Below are 15,711 nucleotides of genomic sequence, written 5' to 3'. Positions count from 1 at the left end.
TTTTGACTGCTATCTGATTATTTTTGACTATAGGGTTTAGTGTTTACTGGTAATGGGGGGGGGGGAGATGGGGGGTAACAGACTAGGAGTTAAGTAGTCACTTGAGCTGAGTGATATGCACAGAGGATATGTTCTTGTTTTGACTTCTTATATGGTTTTCTTGGATTGTTTTTCTACTGCAAAAATTGTGATCTTGACATTTCCTTTGTTTCTTTTGTTGTCAATAAAAAAAATATATTACATAAAACCCTTCTATAAAGTCAACCATCAAAAAGTTCACAGAAAAGGATACTTCCTTACTATTTATTGTTCTTAAATGGCTCAGTGCAGTTAAAAAAAACCCAAACAAACCCTTATTTTGACCCAGCAGTTCCTCTCTTTTTCAAATGTTTGTTTATTTGGCAGCAGTGCTCAGATTCTAGTTCCATAAACCCAGGGATTTTCCCCCTATTTTCATATAAACACCTACCACTTTTCTTAGTCTGGTCACTGCAGCAATGCTCCTGAGGTTGGCAGCCAAGCACCAGGACTCCGTAAGGAACCCTTTATTATGGGAACTAACTCACAGAACAGGTGCCTTAAACTATGAGTCCTCTCCACCCCCTCCCACTCAAGAGGCTGTGAACGCTGCCTCATAGCATCCATTCCCAACCAAGCTAGGGTGTGGAAGGCTTGATGCAACATCACACCAGAGACCCTCCACATTGCTGCGCACAAGACTGCTACTCAACTGCTGGGCTAGTCCTGCTTTTTCTTTTCAGTTAGTGTGCTGCAACCAGATCTACACGCACTGTAAAAATGTAGTACTGTCTCTGTTTAACACTGACAAATAGCATTCTAATACAACTTGTTTGGCTATTTAGATTTAGCCTGTCCAAAACCGTAAAGCATACCTGGGTCTGTTGTAGAAACAGCTAGCTGTGCACATGCATTATCATTTTCTTGGAGAGCTTTTTTGAAGTAGAAAATTCCTAAGTTATGCTTTCCCATGGCAAAATGGATACATCCAAGATTGTTCCAAAACATACACCTTATGCATTCACCTGAAAAAAACATCACAAGAGAATAAATATTAAAGCAAATGCCTCAAAGCATGCCTGTAGACTTTTGTATCTAACAGTGGAATGCTGTTCTACTTGGGCTCAAGAAAACCACATTCAGATGCAGGTAGCTAGTGTGTGTAGTCAGCTTTTACATTAAAGCAGGTAATCATTCTATTCTACATGACATCAAGCTCATAGCAGATGCTCAGTACCATCACAAACATCTCTGAGTCTTCACAACATCAGTGTTCATGTTTTGGCAATTTGGTCTGCGAGAACTTACTGGATAAGCCTGACAATGATTTTACCGGTTGAAAGAATCGCTGAGGTCCTTAGCAGTTAAGCTGAAACAAGAACTGGGCGGCTGTAGATACTAAATTTCACTGAAAATGCTTGCTATAAAATGTGTCTAATGAAACAATTACACCCGCTTCTGGATGAGGTGGTTCTTAGTACAGTCACAACAATTAAGTATGATCAGTGGGGAGGAGCCAAGATAGAGTCATGAGCAGACACTTGTTCAGGCCTCTGGTTTGCTGCTCTTTATGTGTAGTGGGTAACAGGAAAGGCCAAGTTAGATCACTCAACTTACCTACCCCCATAGGGTCCCCAGTTTGTGGGACAAAACATCCAGCAGCATACCATTGATAGTCCTGCTCCTGGGACAGCAAAGAAACCTGGTGTGACTGAGTGTTGTGTAGGCATATCTACTCTTAGTGAGAATGATATCTCATTTAGCCCTGATGATCAAATTCTGTCCCTTCCACCATGATCTTGATTAGAAATGCTGGGACCTGGAAGCATAGAATTGGTACAGTAGACTAACTCTGTTTGCTGCAGGGGAAGGAGATGGTATTTCCGTCTCAGCTTACCCCCAACTGGAATGATTCAATCAAACCTTCAAGTGGAGGCAGCTGGTGGAGGTTTGGAGCCTCTGTGAACAGATGTGCTGGGAGAGGCTACTAAAGTGCCAAAATTGTTTGGTAAGCCAGTAGCTCAGAATACCGTTTAAGGTAAACCTAGCATTATTACACTGGACAGTATATGATCAGCTACTTGGAGTATGGAGTCTGTTATAGCCCAGAGGACTGACAGCGTTACGGGATTTGTCAGCCACGTTGAAGTGGTGAAGGGACTGGAACATTTGTGTAAGGAAATGGGAATGAAAACTGTTGAACGGGCATGCAAATTGAAAAACTGAAGTGCGATCATGCTATTATTAAGGATGTGAGTTCGCCACATCAAAAACTTGGAACCTTTGATAATTATACTTTGGGATGGTTGGCCTGGATAACAATAATTCATGACTATGGCTTGAGAAAACTGAGTATGTAGTTCTTTTGTGTGTGGTCTTCATTGTTCTATATATTATCAAGCTCCTTTTCTGATTGACCTGATTATATTGTAAACTGCTCTGACCTTCAAAAGAGGTATATCAAGTTTTATTACACTGCAAGTTATAAACTATAAAAGACTGAAGTTGAGGTTTTTGAATTGCCACTAAAAAAAAAAAAATCAGAACATTTGCGCCAATATATATATATTTTTTAATTGATCGATTAATCAACATATACACATAGCTCTGGCAACAGTAAAACAAACATCCTTAGAAGCACACCTACAATACTAGAGAACTTATCCCACACCATCCCTTGGATACAATCCTAAGGGAGTAAGTGACCTGACCCCCCTAAGGGTCTGTGAAGAAGTTCTTCACTCTGCCACAGAAAAGATTGTTCTTTTTAGGGAAACCCGGGCACTTATAATCACAAATACTGGATTAATCTGATTAAGAAGTTCACATTTAGGATTATAAGGATTTGTGAACTTTGTCACAAGTGAGGCAATAGTAGCCATTTTACATTCCATATCTGCCCTTTAGACACACCGGTGAGTGCACAATGAGTTGTGACACACTGAGTGATCCTATATCCATTAAAAAATTTATTGACATTTTTTGATCTGTTGGTGCCGGTTAAACCCTTTGGGGCATTATTTAGGCTGTGATTTGTTTTTGTTTTTTTACGGAGAGTCTTTGAGATTATAGTATTAGTACTCTCTCTGTACAGAGAATTTTCTTACCAATTTTATTAAAATCTAAGCACAACATCTAGTGTTCTTCTTCAATCAAACTCTCTGGCCATCCAGTCAAACAAATTGATCAGATCTGTCTGACAAGACCTACACCTCTAGCAAAACCATGCCACCTTGAGTTCTGTATCCATAGGATTCCAGAAAACTCACTATCCTCTATTTCAGAAGCATTTTCATTAGTTTACTAACCACAGAGGTCAGATTAACTGTTCTCAGCTCCCATAGGCAGTCGGTGGTCCAACTGTTTGGGGAGGCTAAAGAGGGCAGGGTTAAGGGTGGGGCTTACATTCATAATTAGTTACGTAATAGAAAGAAATTTCTATTCAAGGAAAAAAAATAGAAAAAATATTAAGAGAGCATAAACATAGCTCGGTAAGGAAGCAGATAAAGTTAGAAAAAGGAACTTCACGGGCAGCCATTAATACACATGCAGTCATATCAACATCCTAAGTTTTGGGGGCGTTGGAGACAAACATAACCTGTAAACAAATCTGATGGTCACTGGCTTGACTGTATCTTTATTTGTTCAATAAAAATTGTTTAACACCAACACATCCTAAGTTTTTCTGAATTGTGAGAGAGCTATCCATGTTGGTATCATTGGAAGTTACTCATTTGTGTGACTGATTAATCCTGCTAGTAGCAAACAATTTAGTCAAGCTATGGGTTCATATTTTGTAAGACAATGATTGTATAATGTTCCTTTACCTGTTTTCAAGAATCCTGGATGTTCAGCTACGTTTGAACTGTTTAAAAGTTTTACTGCTTTTCGGTAATTGCCTCTTAAATATTCAAAATTACTCTTCAGAAAGAGAGAAGAAGCAGACTGTGGGAAGAAGGCAATTATTTAGACAGAAAAATTATTTTAAAGTCTCCAGACTCAAAGATTTTACCACAGATTCTTAGTTACTTCTAAAAATAAATATTTAGCTCAATATTTAACCTACTAGCTCACAAAACCCAAGTCTAGCAGATTACAACCAATATACAGTGTAGCAGGTATGTATTTTGAGGGTAATTTTATTAAAGCAAAGATACTTATCTGTAGCATCTGGGTGACATCATCTGACAGAGTCAGGTGCGGACTCTTGTCACCCAAATTAAAAATGCTCAAGACTAGTGGTCTCTACATCCTGTAGTCACCACACAAACGAAAGCCCATCTGATTTAAACAAAGTGTCTAGCAGTGGAAGGAGTGTACATACTGTTCCTGAGGTGATGGTCACAATCTGAATATTTTTAATTACAGTTAAGACGAAAGGCTGCCTGCTACAGCCAGTCACAAGATCTCTGCTGGATCCTACCACCTGATGTAACTTCCTGTTTCCTCATAGATGGGATGCAGCAGAGGCAGTTTGTGTTAATCATTGCTGGCCACAGCCACCGCACCTGAGCAAAAACATCAGGCTGCTACCTGGATGACAATGACTGGCACCTATTTTAGAAAAATCTGCTCTCCCTGACGTCAAAACCTGGCTACACCTCTGCATACACCCCCAGTTTGCGTAGATACACTGCGACTACTGCCAGACACTTGGTGAAAACTATGGGTGCAGATGCCAGGCCAGAAGGCAGAACGCAATACTGGAAGTGGCCTTTCTCCACTCAAAATCTAACATACCTCCTGTGACTTGGAAGTATCGAAATGTGGGTATAGGCAACCTTTAAATTCAGAGCATAGTCAGTCATTTTCCTGAATGAAAAGAAGACTGCTCAGGGAAAGCATCCTAACTTTTCCTTGAGTAGGAATCTGTTCAAATCCCTTAGGTCTAGGATGGGCTGGTATTCCCGTTTTGTTTTGTTTTTTTTGTCATAAGTACTTGAAATAGAATCCCTTCTCTTCTTCCCCTGGTGGTAGGGGTTTGACCGCTCGGGCCTGTAGAAGGGCAGAGAGTTACTCTGCAAGTACCTGCTTGTGTTGAGAGCATATGAACGACACTCTCAGTGGGCAATTTGAAGGTGTCTAACACCAATGTAGCTCATACCCAAGACGGACTATTTGAAGAACCCACTGGTTGGAGGTTACAAGGTGCCATCCATCTTGGTAAAAAATGAGCCTCCCTCCAACTGGAAGGTTGTCTCAGATGGATACTTTCTGAGTGGCTATGCTCTTCTGGAGCCAGTCAAAAGCCCGTGCCTCAAGTTTCAGCAGTCTATGTCAATCTCTCACGAATCCAAAATCTGCATATAAATTGTATAAATCATGCGATCGTCAAAACCTAACACATGTCCTGACCTTACTTCTGCATGGGAAAATGAGTTAAATGTCTCGCTGTCCAGGGAGGAGTGGGATCTTTTTTGGACAAAAACTATGCGTTCCTCCTTTTCAGCTGCCCTTCTACAGTCTACCTATTACATTGTTCATAAATCCTACTGGATGCCTGTAAAGCTTGCTAAAGTAAACTAAGTGCATCAAATCTATGCTGGTCATGTCAGTCTGAAGTGGGTTCACTAGATCATTTGCTTGTTTTCCTGTTGTAACCTCCAGTCATACTGGCATTCGGTTTGGGGCACCACTCAGAAAATATTTACAATTCACGATACTCTGTCCTTTAAAATACTAATCCTTAAGGCTTCAACGCCTGGCCTGTTAATTCCTCAAAAATATGTTAAATTGTTTAATTTAATGATTTCTCTTGCTCTCCATCTGATTGCATTGCATTGGAAAAATAATCATCTTGTTTCTTTTCATGAATGGTGGAACTTGCTCTGTTCGTATAGGCGATATGAGGAAATAGCTGACATAAGATTTGGTCACATTTCGTCTTTTTATAAAACATGGTCGCTGCTAGACAGCGATGTAACCTTGTAAAAGGAATTCAACTCCCTAAATGTATGTTGCATGTACTGTTCTGTTTTACTTTTACCAGCCCACTGTCACATTTTTGTAAATTTTATTTTATTTTTTTTCTTTCCTTTGTTCCAATAATATACGCTATTGTATGTTTCTATAAGCATTGTATTGTTTTAAAATTAAGTAAAAAAAAAAAAGCCCGTGCCTTGCTTTGAATGGGGAGGAATGGGGAGCTGGCTGGGACCTCTGAGGACGGGGCTGGTGAGGCCTGGGGGCTGAGCCTGAGTGGATTGAGTAGAAGGTGGGTGTCTATGCCTTTGAGAGTAGTAGGTATGCTGCCTAGACCTGGTCAAAAATGTTCTTGCTGAAGAAGATGCAGATGGAGTATGCCAAGGGTGTAGATAGTATCTGTGTGCTTTTTTTAATGAGGTTAGCAACCGCCTCACTTTCTCTGCAAACAAAGTTGTCCCCTCGGCACAGCACTTCCAGCAACCTCTCTTGAACCGATGGTTTTAGGTCAGAGACACACAGCCATGAGAGTCTGTGCATCCCCACACCCATTCCAGAGAGTCTGGATGCAACATAAAAAGTATCATAAGCGCCCCTGGCCAGATAATGTCTACACTCCATCTGCTTGCTTGTTGGCCAGCTGGTGAAACTCTGCGTGGCCAGATAATGTCTACACTCCACCTGCTTGCTTGTTGGCCAGCTGGTGAAACTCTGCGGCCTGCTCAAAGGGAGAGAGTCTGCCAGAGTCAGTGTACCGTATACCAGAGACTCCAAGCAAAAGCTCTTGTAGAGCTGGTAGGACTGGATGCGGGCAATGAACATATGCCTGAAAAGTCTTTCTCCCAAAGTCCAAAGTTCTAGCCTCCCACCCCTGGGGCACCGAGGCACAAGACTGAGAACTCTTGGCCCATTTGAGAGTGGATTCGAACACCATGGAGTTGTGGGGCAACTGTGTCTTCTTGAATCCAGGAACCTTCTGGATACGATACCGAGTATCCACCTTCTTAGGCACGACCTGCACCTGGGGAGACTCTCAGTTCTTCAACAGTGTATCCTTACGGATAGTGTGCAATAGTACAGTGACCCCTTCCTTAGAAGGAGACTTATAGCCCAGAACAGCCATCTCTGCTCTAGGCGTTTCCTCCATCTCCTACTTAAATGGGACAGCCGCTGCCATCTTCCTCACAAAACTGGTGGAAGAAAGCACCTCTGGTGGAGATTTCCATCTCTCTTGAGGAGGAGAGGAATCAGATGGAATGCCACATGACTCCTCCTCTGAGAAGTAATGTGGCTCCTCATCTGACTCCCATGAGCGGTCCCAATCAGACTCTTCGCCATACTCAGGAGCAGGTGAATGAGTCTGTGCTGACCTCGCTCTGGTGGAAAGACGTCCACGCTCCGAGGAGCTTCAAGGAGCAGCCTTACTCTCAGACTTCAAGGAAGCTTCCTCCCCTAATGTTGAAGGTGGTACTGCCTGCCTGGACTCTGGCATCGATGGAGCCTCAAAGAGGACCTGGGGCTGTTCCAGCAGTGGCCCAAGTACCCTTGATGCCAAAGCGTGAGCCCCCTGCAGCAACTGCATTAGCATGCACTTATCAAAAGTGAGCACTGCTCAAAGCCCACCTTTTCAATGTCGCCTTTGGCACCTAACCACTACACCTCTACTCAGGAAATCTAGACTACCCCAACTTGACATTTCGTCCTTTACATTGTAAGCTCCTTTGAGCAGGGACCATCCTTCTTTGTTAATTTGTACAGCACTGCATAACCCTAGTAGCGCTCTAGAAATGTTAAGTAGTAGTAGCATTGGCAAAGGCAATCTGAGAAAACGTCAGTGCTGAACTGCTGGTGGGGACGGCTTGCTACTAACGCCCGGTGTTGATGCAGGTGAAGACCCGCTCGATGCTGGTGCACTCCCAGCGCATGCCAAAGTCAGAGCAGCCATGGAGGTTGATGCTGCCGGTGCCGAAGTCAATTGTCCAGCCTTCGAAGAGCCAAAGGTTTGCTCCATTTGAGCCGATCGCACCCACTGAGTCTTCACCTGCATGTACAAACAGAGGGGTCATGAACTGGCCCAAGGCACCCAATGCACCAACTGTGCAGGTCTATGGCAGAAATTACGCACCTACACTTGGTCCACTGCTTGAAGCCACTGAGGGGGGTCTTCTAAGACATCGAAAAAAAAAAAAGTCTCTCTGCTAAATTAAAATCCTCAATCATGAACTAAGAAAAAAAAGGGGGGGGGGGCAGTGTTCAAATTGAGGACAGTGCTGTTGCCCAATCGTGCAGCCACTCACAAAAATATCTAAAAAAGAAACTAGAGGAATAAAAACCAGAAGCTGAAAACAAAATGAGGAAAAACTAAGGGAAAAAAAAAAACAGAGTGCGAAGAACATATCGCTAGAAGACTGACCCTTTCACAGGTCTATTACTAGAAGCCCGAGGCTTGGCTACCTCATTTTGGAATCTTTATGCTGTATGATCCCTGATGCAGGCATTGAGTGCCAAAACACAGCCTGTGTCCAGTTCATGATATACAGCATCTATTCATATGACTGTTCAGGATTTGAAAGTTCTTGGTGCTTTTTCTTCTTGAACTGAACACAATACGCCAAACAACACAAAAACAAAAAAAAAAATCAGCACTAAGCACTATTCTATAAAGGGCACTCTGGGATGTGCGCCCTTTATAGAATAGTGTTGACAGCAAATTGCCAGCATTTACGCTTGCTATAACCTGGTATAATGCTGGCATCTAATTTTTGGGAATTGACCATGCAATTCACAGTGTTCTAGAACAATGTGCCTAACTTCTAGGAATGCCCCCGATCTGTCCATACACCTCCCATGGCCATGCCCCTTTTGAGTTGCAAGCTGGAAAAGTTATGCACGGATTTCTAGAATAGCATCTAGGCCAGATGCATGCACAAATCCAAACTGGTGCCAATTAAGTCCAATTGCTGTTAATTCCTTAACTGATTGCACAAGCCATCTGGCCAGCGCATGCCTGTTTTGGTGACCTATATAGAATCCAGGGGATAGAGTACAAGCACATATTTACATTTTCTTCAAAGGAGGTATAAATTTGCACTTGAGAATTTGCAAGCTATTGGGGAACGTTCTAGAGCAGGGGTGTCCACCTCAGCCCTTACCAGGTCAGGTTTTCAGGATTTCCGCAATGAACATGCACAAGATCTATTTGCATACAATGGAGGCAATGCATGTAAACAGATCTCATACATATTCATTGGGGAAATCCTGAAAACCTGACTGGGTTGTGGCCCCTGAAGACCGAAGTTGGACAACCCTGTTCTAGAGAGTGTTTATAAAAGGCACGTGGACACTTATACTGCCGTAATAAAATGAGCATAAAGTAGGCACATTCTTTTAAAATTATTCTCTTAACAAATATAGGAGGTAATATTCAACTCACAGTGGTAAGTGGCTTACAAGCCTTTTCCAGCTGCGAGCTGACTTAATCCTGGATATCCAATACTAAGGTCTGTACCTAGCTATTTTTATTAAATGGTTTTGATTCTTTTTACCTGGTATCTGTGCACAATCATCTTTTTTGAATTTCCATGTACAAACCAAACTCATCTGGAAGCCCTGACTTCAAAAGAATACCACCACCATCTCTCATCCACACTGAAACAGGGTCACACAGACAGGTGGACATGGTCTACCTACTAGGTTTTCTTTTTTACTTTGTAAGCAGCATTGTGCTAGAACTCCTAAAATGATAGCATTTTATTATACAGGAGGAAATTCTATAAAGGTCACCCTGAGCACAAATTCTATAAAAGGCATCTGGGCACCCAGATTCTATTACAGACTAGAGCGTTAAGACAGAATTTGAAGGCTAACATCTGGATGCTATCATTTACACCATGTAAAAGGCAGATGTAAATGTGAGTGTATTAAGTGCTGCACTTCAGAATGTTAACTTAGAATATTCTATAAGTTACATTGCAACTATGGGACCCGCCCATGCTATATGACCTATGTGCTCACATACTAGAATATCGCCGAGTGCACACATTGCACGTGAATGTCAGATTCATGCAGGTGCTACTATTCTATGGTTCGATGCTCAGAACCCAACGCTGGCACTACATTAGAGGCGATTAGCGCCAGAATAGCACAGGCATTAGGGTGCACAGAATGCTCTAATGGTTTTAGCGCTGACTACGTTTTCATGCACATAAATGCAGTGATTTAGTACCCTGCAATTCTAAATTTTTTTTTTTTAAAAAGCAGCTCTCAGGCATGTTTAGCACCAGAAAAAACATCAGGTCTGGGGCAGCATTGAGGGTTAGTTGACAGAAGAGGTATCTAGCAGCACCCCTTCTCTCCCACCAACCCATCTTGCCCTGGACGGGCTTCCCAAAGGCTCACCCAAGCCTCCCCCCTAAAAAAAAAACCTCAGTGGTCTGGTGGACCCCACTCTGCAACCTAAAAACAAAACAGTGGACCTCTCCCCGTCCCGGCGGATCCTTGGCTAGACCAGGCCAAGCCCAGCCATGCCCAACCCCTAGTTACTGCTGGCCCTGGTGGACTAGTGGAATCCGACTCCCCAGATCCCTCCATATACCCTGCCTGCCTTAGGAGGCAGAAGGCATGTCTATTCCCTCCTGCCTCTGGACCCGCCATCTTCAAAATGGCAGCACCCCAACACTGCCTTCCTTATTTATTTGCTACATTTGTATCTCACATTTTCCCACCTATTTGTAGGCTCAATGTGGCTTACATATGGTACTCAGGCCGGCCGAGTGTATCCCAGGATGCAACGGGCTAAAGCAGGATGCCACCATTTTGAAGAGGGCAGACCCAGAGGCAGGAGGGAGTAGGCATCCCTTTTGCCTCCGATGGCAAGGTATGTAGAGGGATTTGGAGGGGGGGCAGTGGTAACTAGGGAGGTTGGGCTCAGCCCGGCAAGAAATGGTCCCTGGCATGGGGGAGGGGGGGCAGAGGACCACTGGAGACTTTTTGTTTCAAAGGGGGTGGGGGAGAAGGTTAGGAGGAAGGGGCAGCAGCATGCTATACAGTATGCTTCATTTTGTTGTTTTTTTTACTTTCCTTTCAATGCCTGAGCCAATCAGCATTCAGGCACTGACAGAAAAGTTAGCCCTGAGTAATGCGCATGCTGCGCTATTTTTCCTGTGCTGGATTTGCGGTACAGGGATCTCTTGAGCATCCCCCATTAATATGCAAATAGTGCTTTATATTTAGGAACTCTGAGCTCGATATTCAAAAGCGATTTAACTAGCCAGAAATGATTAGAATGCCTGTTCGGGGCTAACCGATTATTTTGGGGGGAACTTAATCGGTTACTGCTGCTGAAAATAACTCATTGTCGCTAAACTCAAAACCAGCTATTTTGGGGGTGTTGTGGGGTCAGATTCAGCACTTCACCAGTTAAAAGCCAATATCTGGAACTTAATCAGCCAAGGTAACCACATAAATAGTACATAAGTACATAAGTAATGCCACACTGGGAAAAGACCAAGGGTCCATTGAGCCCAGCATCCTATCCACGACAGCGGCCAATCCAGGCCAAGGGCACCTGGCAAGCTTCCCAAACGTACAAACATTCTATACATGTTATTCCCGGATTTGTGGATTTTTCCCAAGTCCATTTAGTAGCGGTTTACGGACTTGTCCTTTAAGAAACAGTCTAACCCCTTTTTAAACTCTGCTAAGCTAATCGCCTTCACCACGTTCTCCGGCAACGAATTCCAGAGTTTAATTACACGTTGGGTGAAGAAACATTTTCTTTGATTTGTTTTAAATTTACTACACTGTAGTTTCATCGCATGCGTCCTAGTATTTTTGGAAAGCGTGAACAGACGCTTCACATCCACCTGTTCCACTCCACTCATTATTTTATATACCTCTATCATGTCTCCCCTCAGCCGTCTCTTCTCCAAGCTGAAAAGCCCTAGCTTCCTTAGTCTTTCTTCATAGGGAAATCGTCCCATCCCCGCTATCATTTTAGTCGCCCTTCACTGCACCTATTCCAGTTCCACTATATCTTTCTTGAGATGCGGCGACCAGAATTGAACACAATACTCAAGGTGCGGTTGCACCATGGAGCGATATAACAGCATTATAACAACCTCACACCTGTTTTCCATACCTTTCCTAATAATACACAACATTCTATTCGCTTTCCAAGCCGCAGCAGCACACTGAGCAGAAGGTTTCAGTGTATTATCGACGACGACACCCAGATCCCTTTTTTGGTTCGTAACTCCTAACGTGGAACCTTGCATGACGTAGCTATAATTCGGGTTCTTTTTTCCCCACATGCATCACCTTGCATCACCTTGCACTTGCTCTCATCTGCCATTTAGCCGCCCAGTCTCCCAGTCTCGTAAGGTCCTTCTGTAATTTTTCACAATCCTGTTGCGAGTTAACGACTTTGAATAACTTTGTGTCATCAGCAAATTTAATTACCTCGCTAGTTACTCCCATCTCTAAATCATTTATAAATATATTAAAAAGCAGCGGTCCTAGCACAGACCCCTGAGGAACCCCACTAACTACCCTTCTCCATTGTGAATACTGCCCATTTAACCCCACTCTGTTTCCTATCCTTCAACCAGTTTTTAATCCACAATAGGATATTTCCTCCTATCCCATGACCCTCCAATTTCCTCTGTAGCCTTTCATGAGGTACCTTGTCAAACGCTTTTTGAAAATCCAGATACACAATATCAACCGGCTCCCCTTTGTCCACATGTTTATTTACTCCTTCAAAGAATTGAAGTAAATTGGTCAGGCAAGATTTCCCCACACAAAAGCCGTGCTGACTCAGTCTCAGTAATCCATGTCCTTGGATGTGCTCTGTAATTTTGGTTTTAATAATAGCCTCTACCATTTTCCCCGACACCGACGTCAGACTCGCCGGTCTATAATTTCCCGGATCTCCCCTGGAACCTTTTTTAAAAATGGGCGTTACATTGGCCACCCTCCAATCTTCCGGTACCACACTCGATTTTAAGGATAAATTGCATACCACTAGCAGTAGCTCCGCAAGCTCATTTTTCAGTTCTATCAGTACTCTAGGATGAATACCATCCGGTCCAGGAGATTTGCTACTCTTCAATAGGACCGCATATAAGTCAGTTCCATCTTTAAGCAGGTATCTGCAGCCAGTTAAGTGCTGAATATCGCACTTAACAGCAATAGCATTGCTGGCTCCACAAACACAAAATTTCAATGCCGAAGCCTGGACATGGCTCGGCATTATATTTCCAGGCATAACACCACTGGCAGTCAGCAGCACTGCCAGCTGAATATTGACACCTTGGGTTATAGAATTAGGGGGATAGTGTTCTACTTAACTTTATCAAATACATATACAACTGCTAAGAAAGCAGTCTTGTCTTGTAGGTATTTCAAACTGCCAAATGAATTTAATATAGCAGAAAAAGTACTACAGATTTTAATAAGACTGAACTTGAACAAAATAGTGTTAATTTCTTACATTTCCAGTTGTGTTCATAACTGACTTGATTTCTCTTTTGCAGGCTTTTAGGGACTTCATCTGAATATAGGCTCTCACTTTATACTGAAAAAAAAATAATTAAGGATACACAGTTGGTTAAACATCATCAAAACTAAGAAAAGCTAGTTGTTTTGAACTTCACACAGTTCAGAAATTTAGGAACTTCATTTTGATTAAGTATTTCCCAATTGCTTTTAATAACTTAAAAAAAAACATATATACAGGTAGCAATCCAGTATCAGGAAAGGGTTTTCCCAGATTTTTACACTGAGTGCCACATGTACAATTTACCTCCCTGACAGAGGTCACATGTGTATATAAGGTACAACAAGCTCTGAGGTCTCACACAATAAGTACAGACTATAGGAAACACCTTCAGGGACATATAAGGGTCCCACCTCGACTTTGGAAGCTCCTGCTTTGAAGGAGCAAGGTCACCAGAAGCAGTGTATCACACTGGAGTGATAGGTTATGATCCTGTACCTGGCATTTACAGATAGTGTTATCCTATCGTGTAAAATATGATTGTGCAGGGTTGTTCACCCAGGAGAATAGGAGACAGGACTGACTTCATTACTGGCAATTCAGTTACTACAAATGTATATAGCTAGATAATTCAGGAAACTAGAAATCAGCCTAGTGTTGATACTTGGTAACATGGTGGGAACTAAAATTACTGGGTATATGCAGTAATATGAAAAGTAAGAGAGGGAGACCGTGATAAAATGCAGAATTTACAAGAAAGTGCAATTGTGAGGGTTAAAGTCTGACTGTGAGATGAATTTTGAACAATCTTGGAAGTCTATTCCATAACAAAGGAAGGTCAGCAGTGAATGCGAAGAAACAACAAAATGCATAAACAAAAAATCTTTTTCAAGATCAAGCACAAGAAGCCTGCAAGGGAATCAGCTGGATAATTACATGATTGGAGACTAAAAAAGGGTGCTGATAGAATATAAAACCACAGAAGAAAAACTAAAGTGAATGCTTTGCTTTGGTATGAACTGCAGAGGATGCTAGGGACATACCCATTGTCACGGTAGACCTAGAGAAAGCTACAGTTTATCCTTGGGGTTAGGTAACATGGAATCTTCCTCAAGTACTTGTCATCTGGACTGGCTTCTATTGTAAACAAGATACTAGGCTAGAGGGACCCTTGGTCTGACCCAATATAGAAAACAGAGAAATATAGAAAAATGAAGGCAGAAAGAGACTATATGGCCTATCCAGACTACCTATCCATGCCATCTACTCTCCCTTAGAGATCCTATGTACTTGTCTCAAGCTTTCTTAAATTCAGGTACAGTTTCATCTCCACTACCTCCACTGGGAGGCTATTCCATGAATTCACCACCCTTTCCGTGAAGAAGTATTTCCTCAGGTTACTTCTGAGTCTATCACCTTTCACCTTCATCCTATGCTCCCTCATCCAGAGCTTCCTTTCAACTGAAAGGGACTCACCTCCTGTGCATTTATACCATGTAGGTATTTAAACTTCTCTACTACATCTCCCATCTTTCTTCCAAGTTAATACATTTTAAATCTTTAAATATGGCAATTCTTATGTTCTTATTATTATTATTATTATTTATTGCATTTGTATCCCACATTTCCCACCTATTTTTGCAAGCTCAATGTGGCTTACAGAGTTTGGTTATGACATAGTCATTTCAAGATGTCAGATACAAGTAATAATGTTCAGAGATTAAGTAAGGAATGGAATAAATCACTCTGAACCAGAAAAGAGATACTAGAACAAACTCACAAACTAAGTAGTATCAAATCACCAGGACCTGACTGTATTCACCCAACAATTCTGAAGGAACTCAAATAAGTAAGAAAAATTTTCTTTAATAAAGGGAGAGAGGACAGCAGGTATAGGTATATCTTTCTGGCTCTGTGGAGGTTGTATATGACAATACAAAGCATTACACTCATGCGTGGTACAAACTTTGAAAAGTTTCCTGATTTTTTTTTTAATTCAACCAATAAAAAAACTTGTAAAAACAAAAGCCTTCACAAATAGATACAGCAACAACTTCATCCATTTTGTTGCAGCTGATGCCACATATCTACTCAGTAAATATCTTGCATCCCATTGCATATAGTGAGCTATTTGTTTCCAAACCTCCCCCTCCCCCACCACCTCAGTCTGGCACACATTTTCCAATCCCATAGTTCTCTCTCTCACACACACTCTATCCTACCCACTTGACTCATCTTAGCCTTACACATTCAATATCTCAGGAGATTCTCTC

General features: G+C 42.2%; 1 protein-coding gene across 5 annotated transcripts in view; it reads right to left on the bottom strand.

Annotated features, from left to right (window-relative positions):
* Positions 1-15,711, bottom strand: part of CNOT10 (CCR4-NOT transcription complex subunit 10) — a 130,103-nt gene that overhangs the window by 80,484 nt on the left and 33,908 nt on the right. For all 5 annotated transcript variants that reach the window (XM_030206031.1, XM_030206013.1, XM_030206038.1 and 2 more), the window contains 3 exons: positions 13,433-13,516; positions 3,846-3,963; positions 894-1,043 (listed from right to left, as the gene is read on the bottom strand). In XM_030206031.1, coding sequence (XP_030061891.1) covers positions 894-1,043; positions 3,846-3,963; positions 13,433-13,516 — 352 coding nt within the window. The remainder of the gene's footprint in view (positions 1-893; positions 1,044-3,845; positions 3,964-13,432; positions 13,517-15,711) is intronic.

The sequence above is a fragment of the Microcaecilia unicolor genome, chromosome 1 (genome assembly GCF_901765095.1).
Source record: "Microcaecilia unicolor chromosome 1, aMicUni1.1, whole genome shotgun sequence".
Lineage (NCBI taxonomy): Eukaryota > Metazoa > Chordata > Amphibia > Gymnophiona > Siphonopidae > Microcaecilia > Microcaecilia unicolor.
The sequence above is the reverse complement of the archived record's forward strand: the minus strand, read 5'-3'. Positions and strand labels throughout refer to the sequence as shown.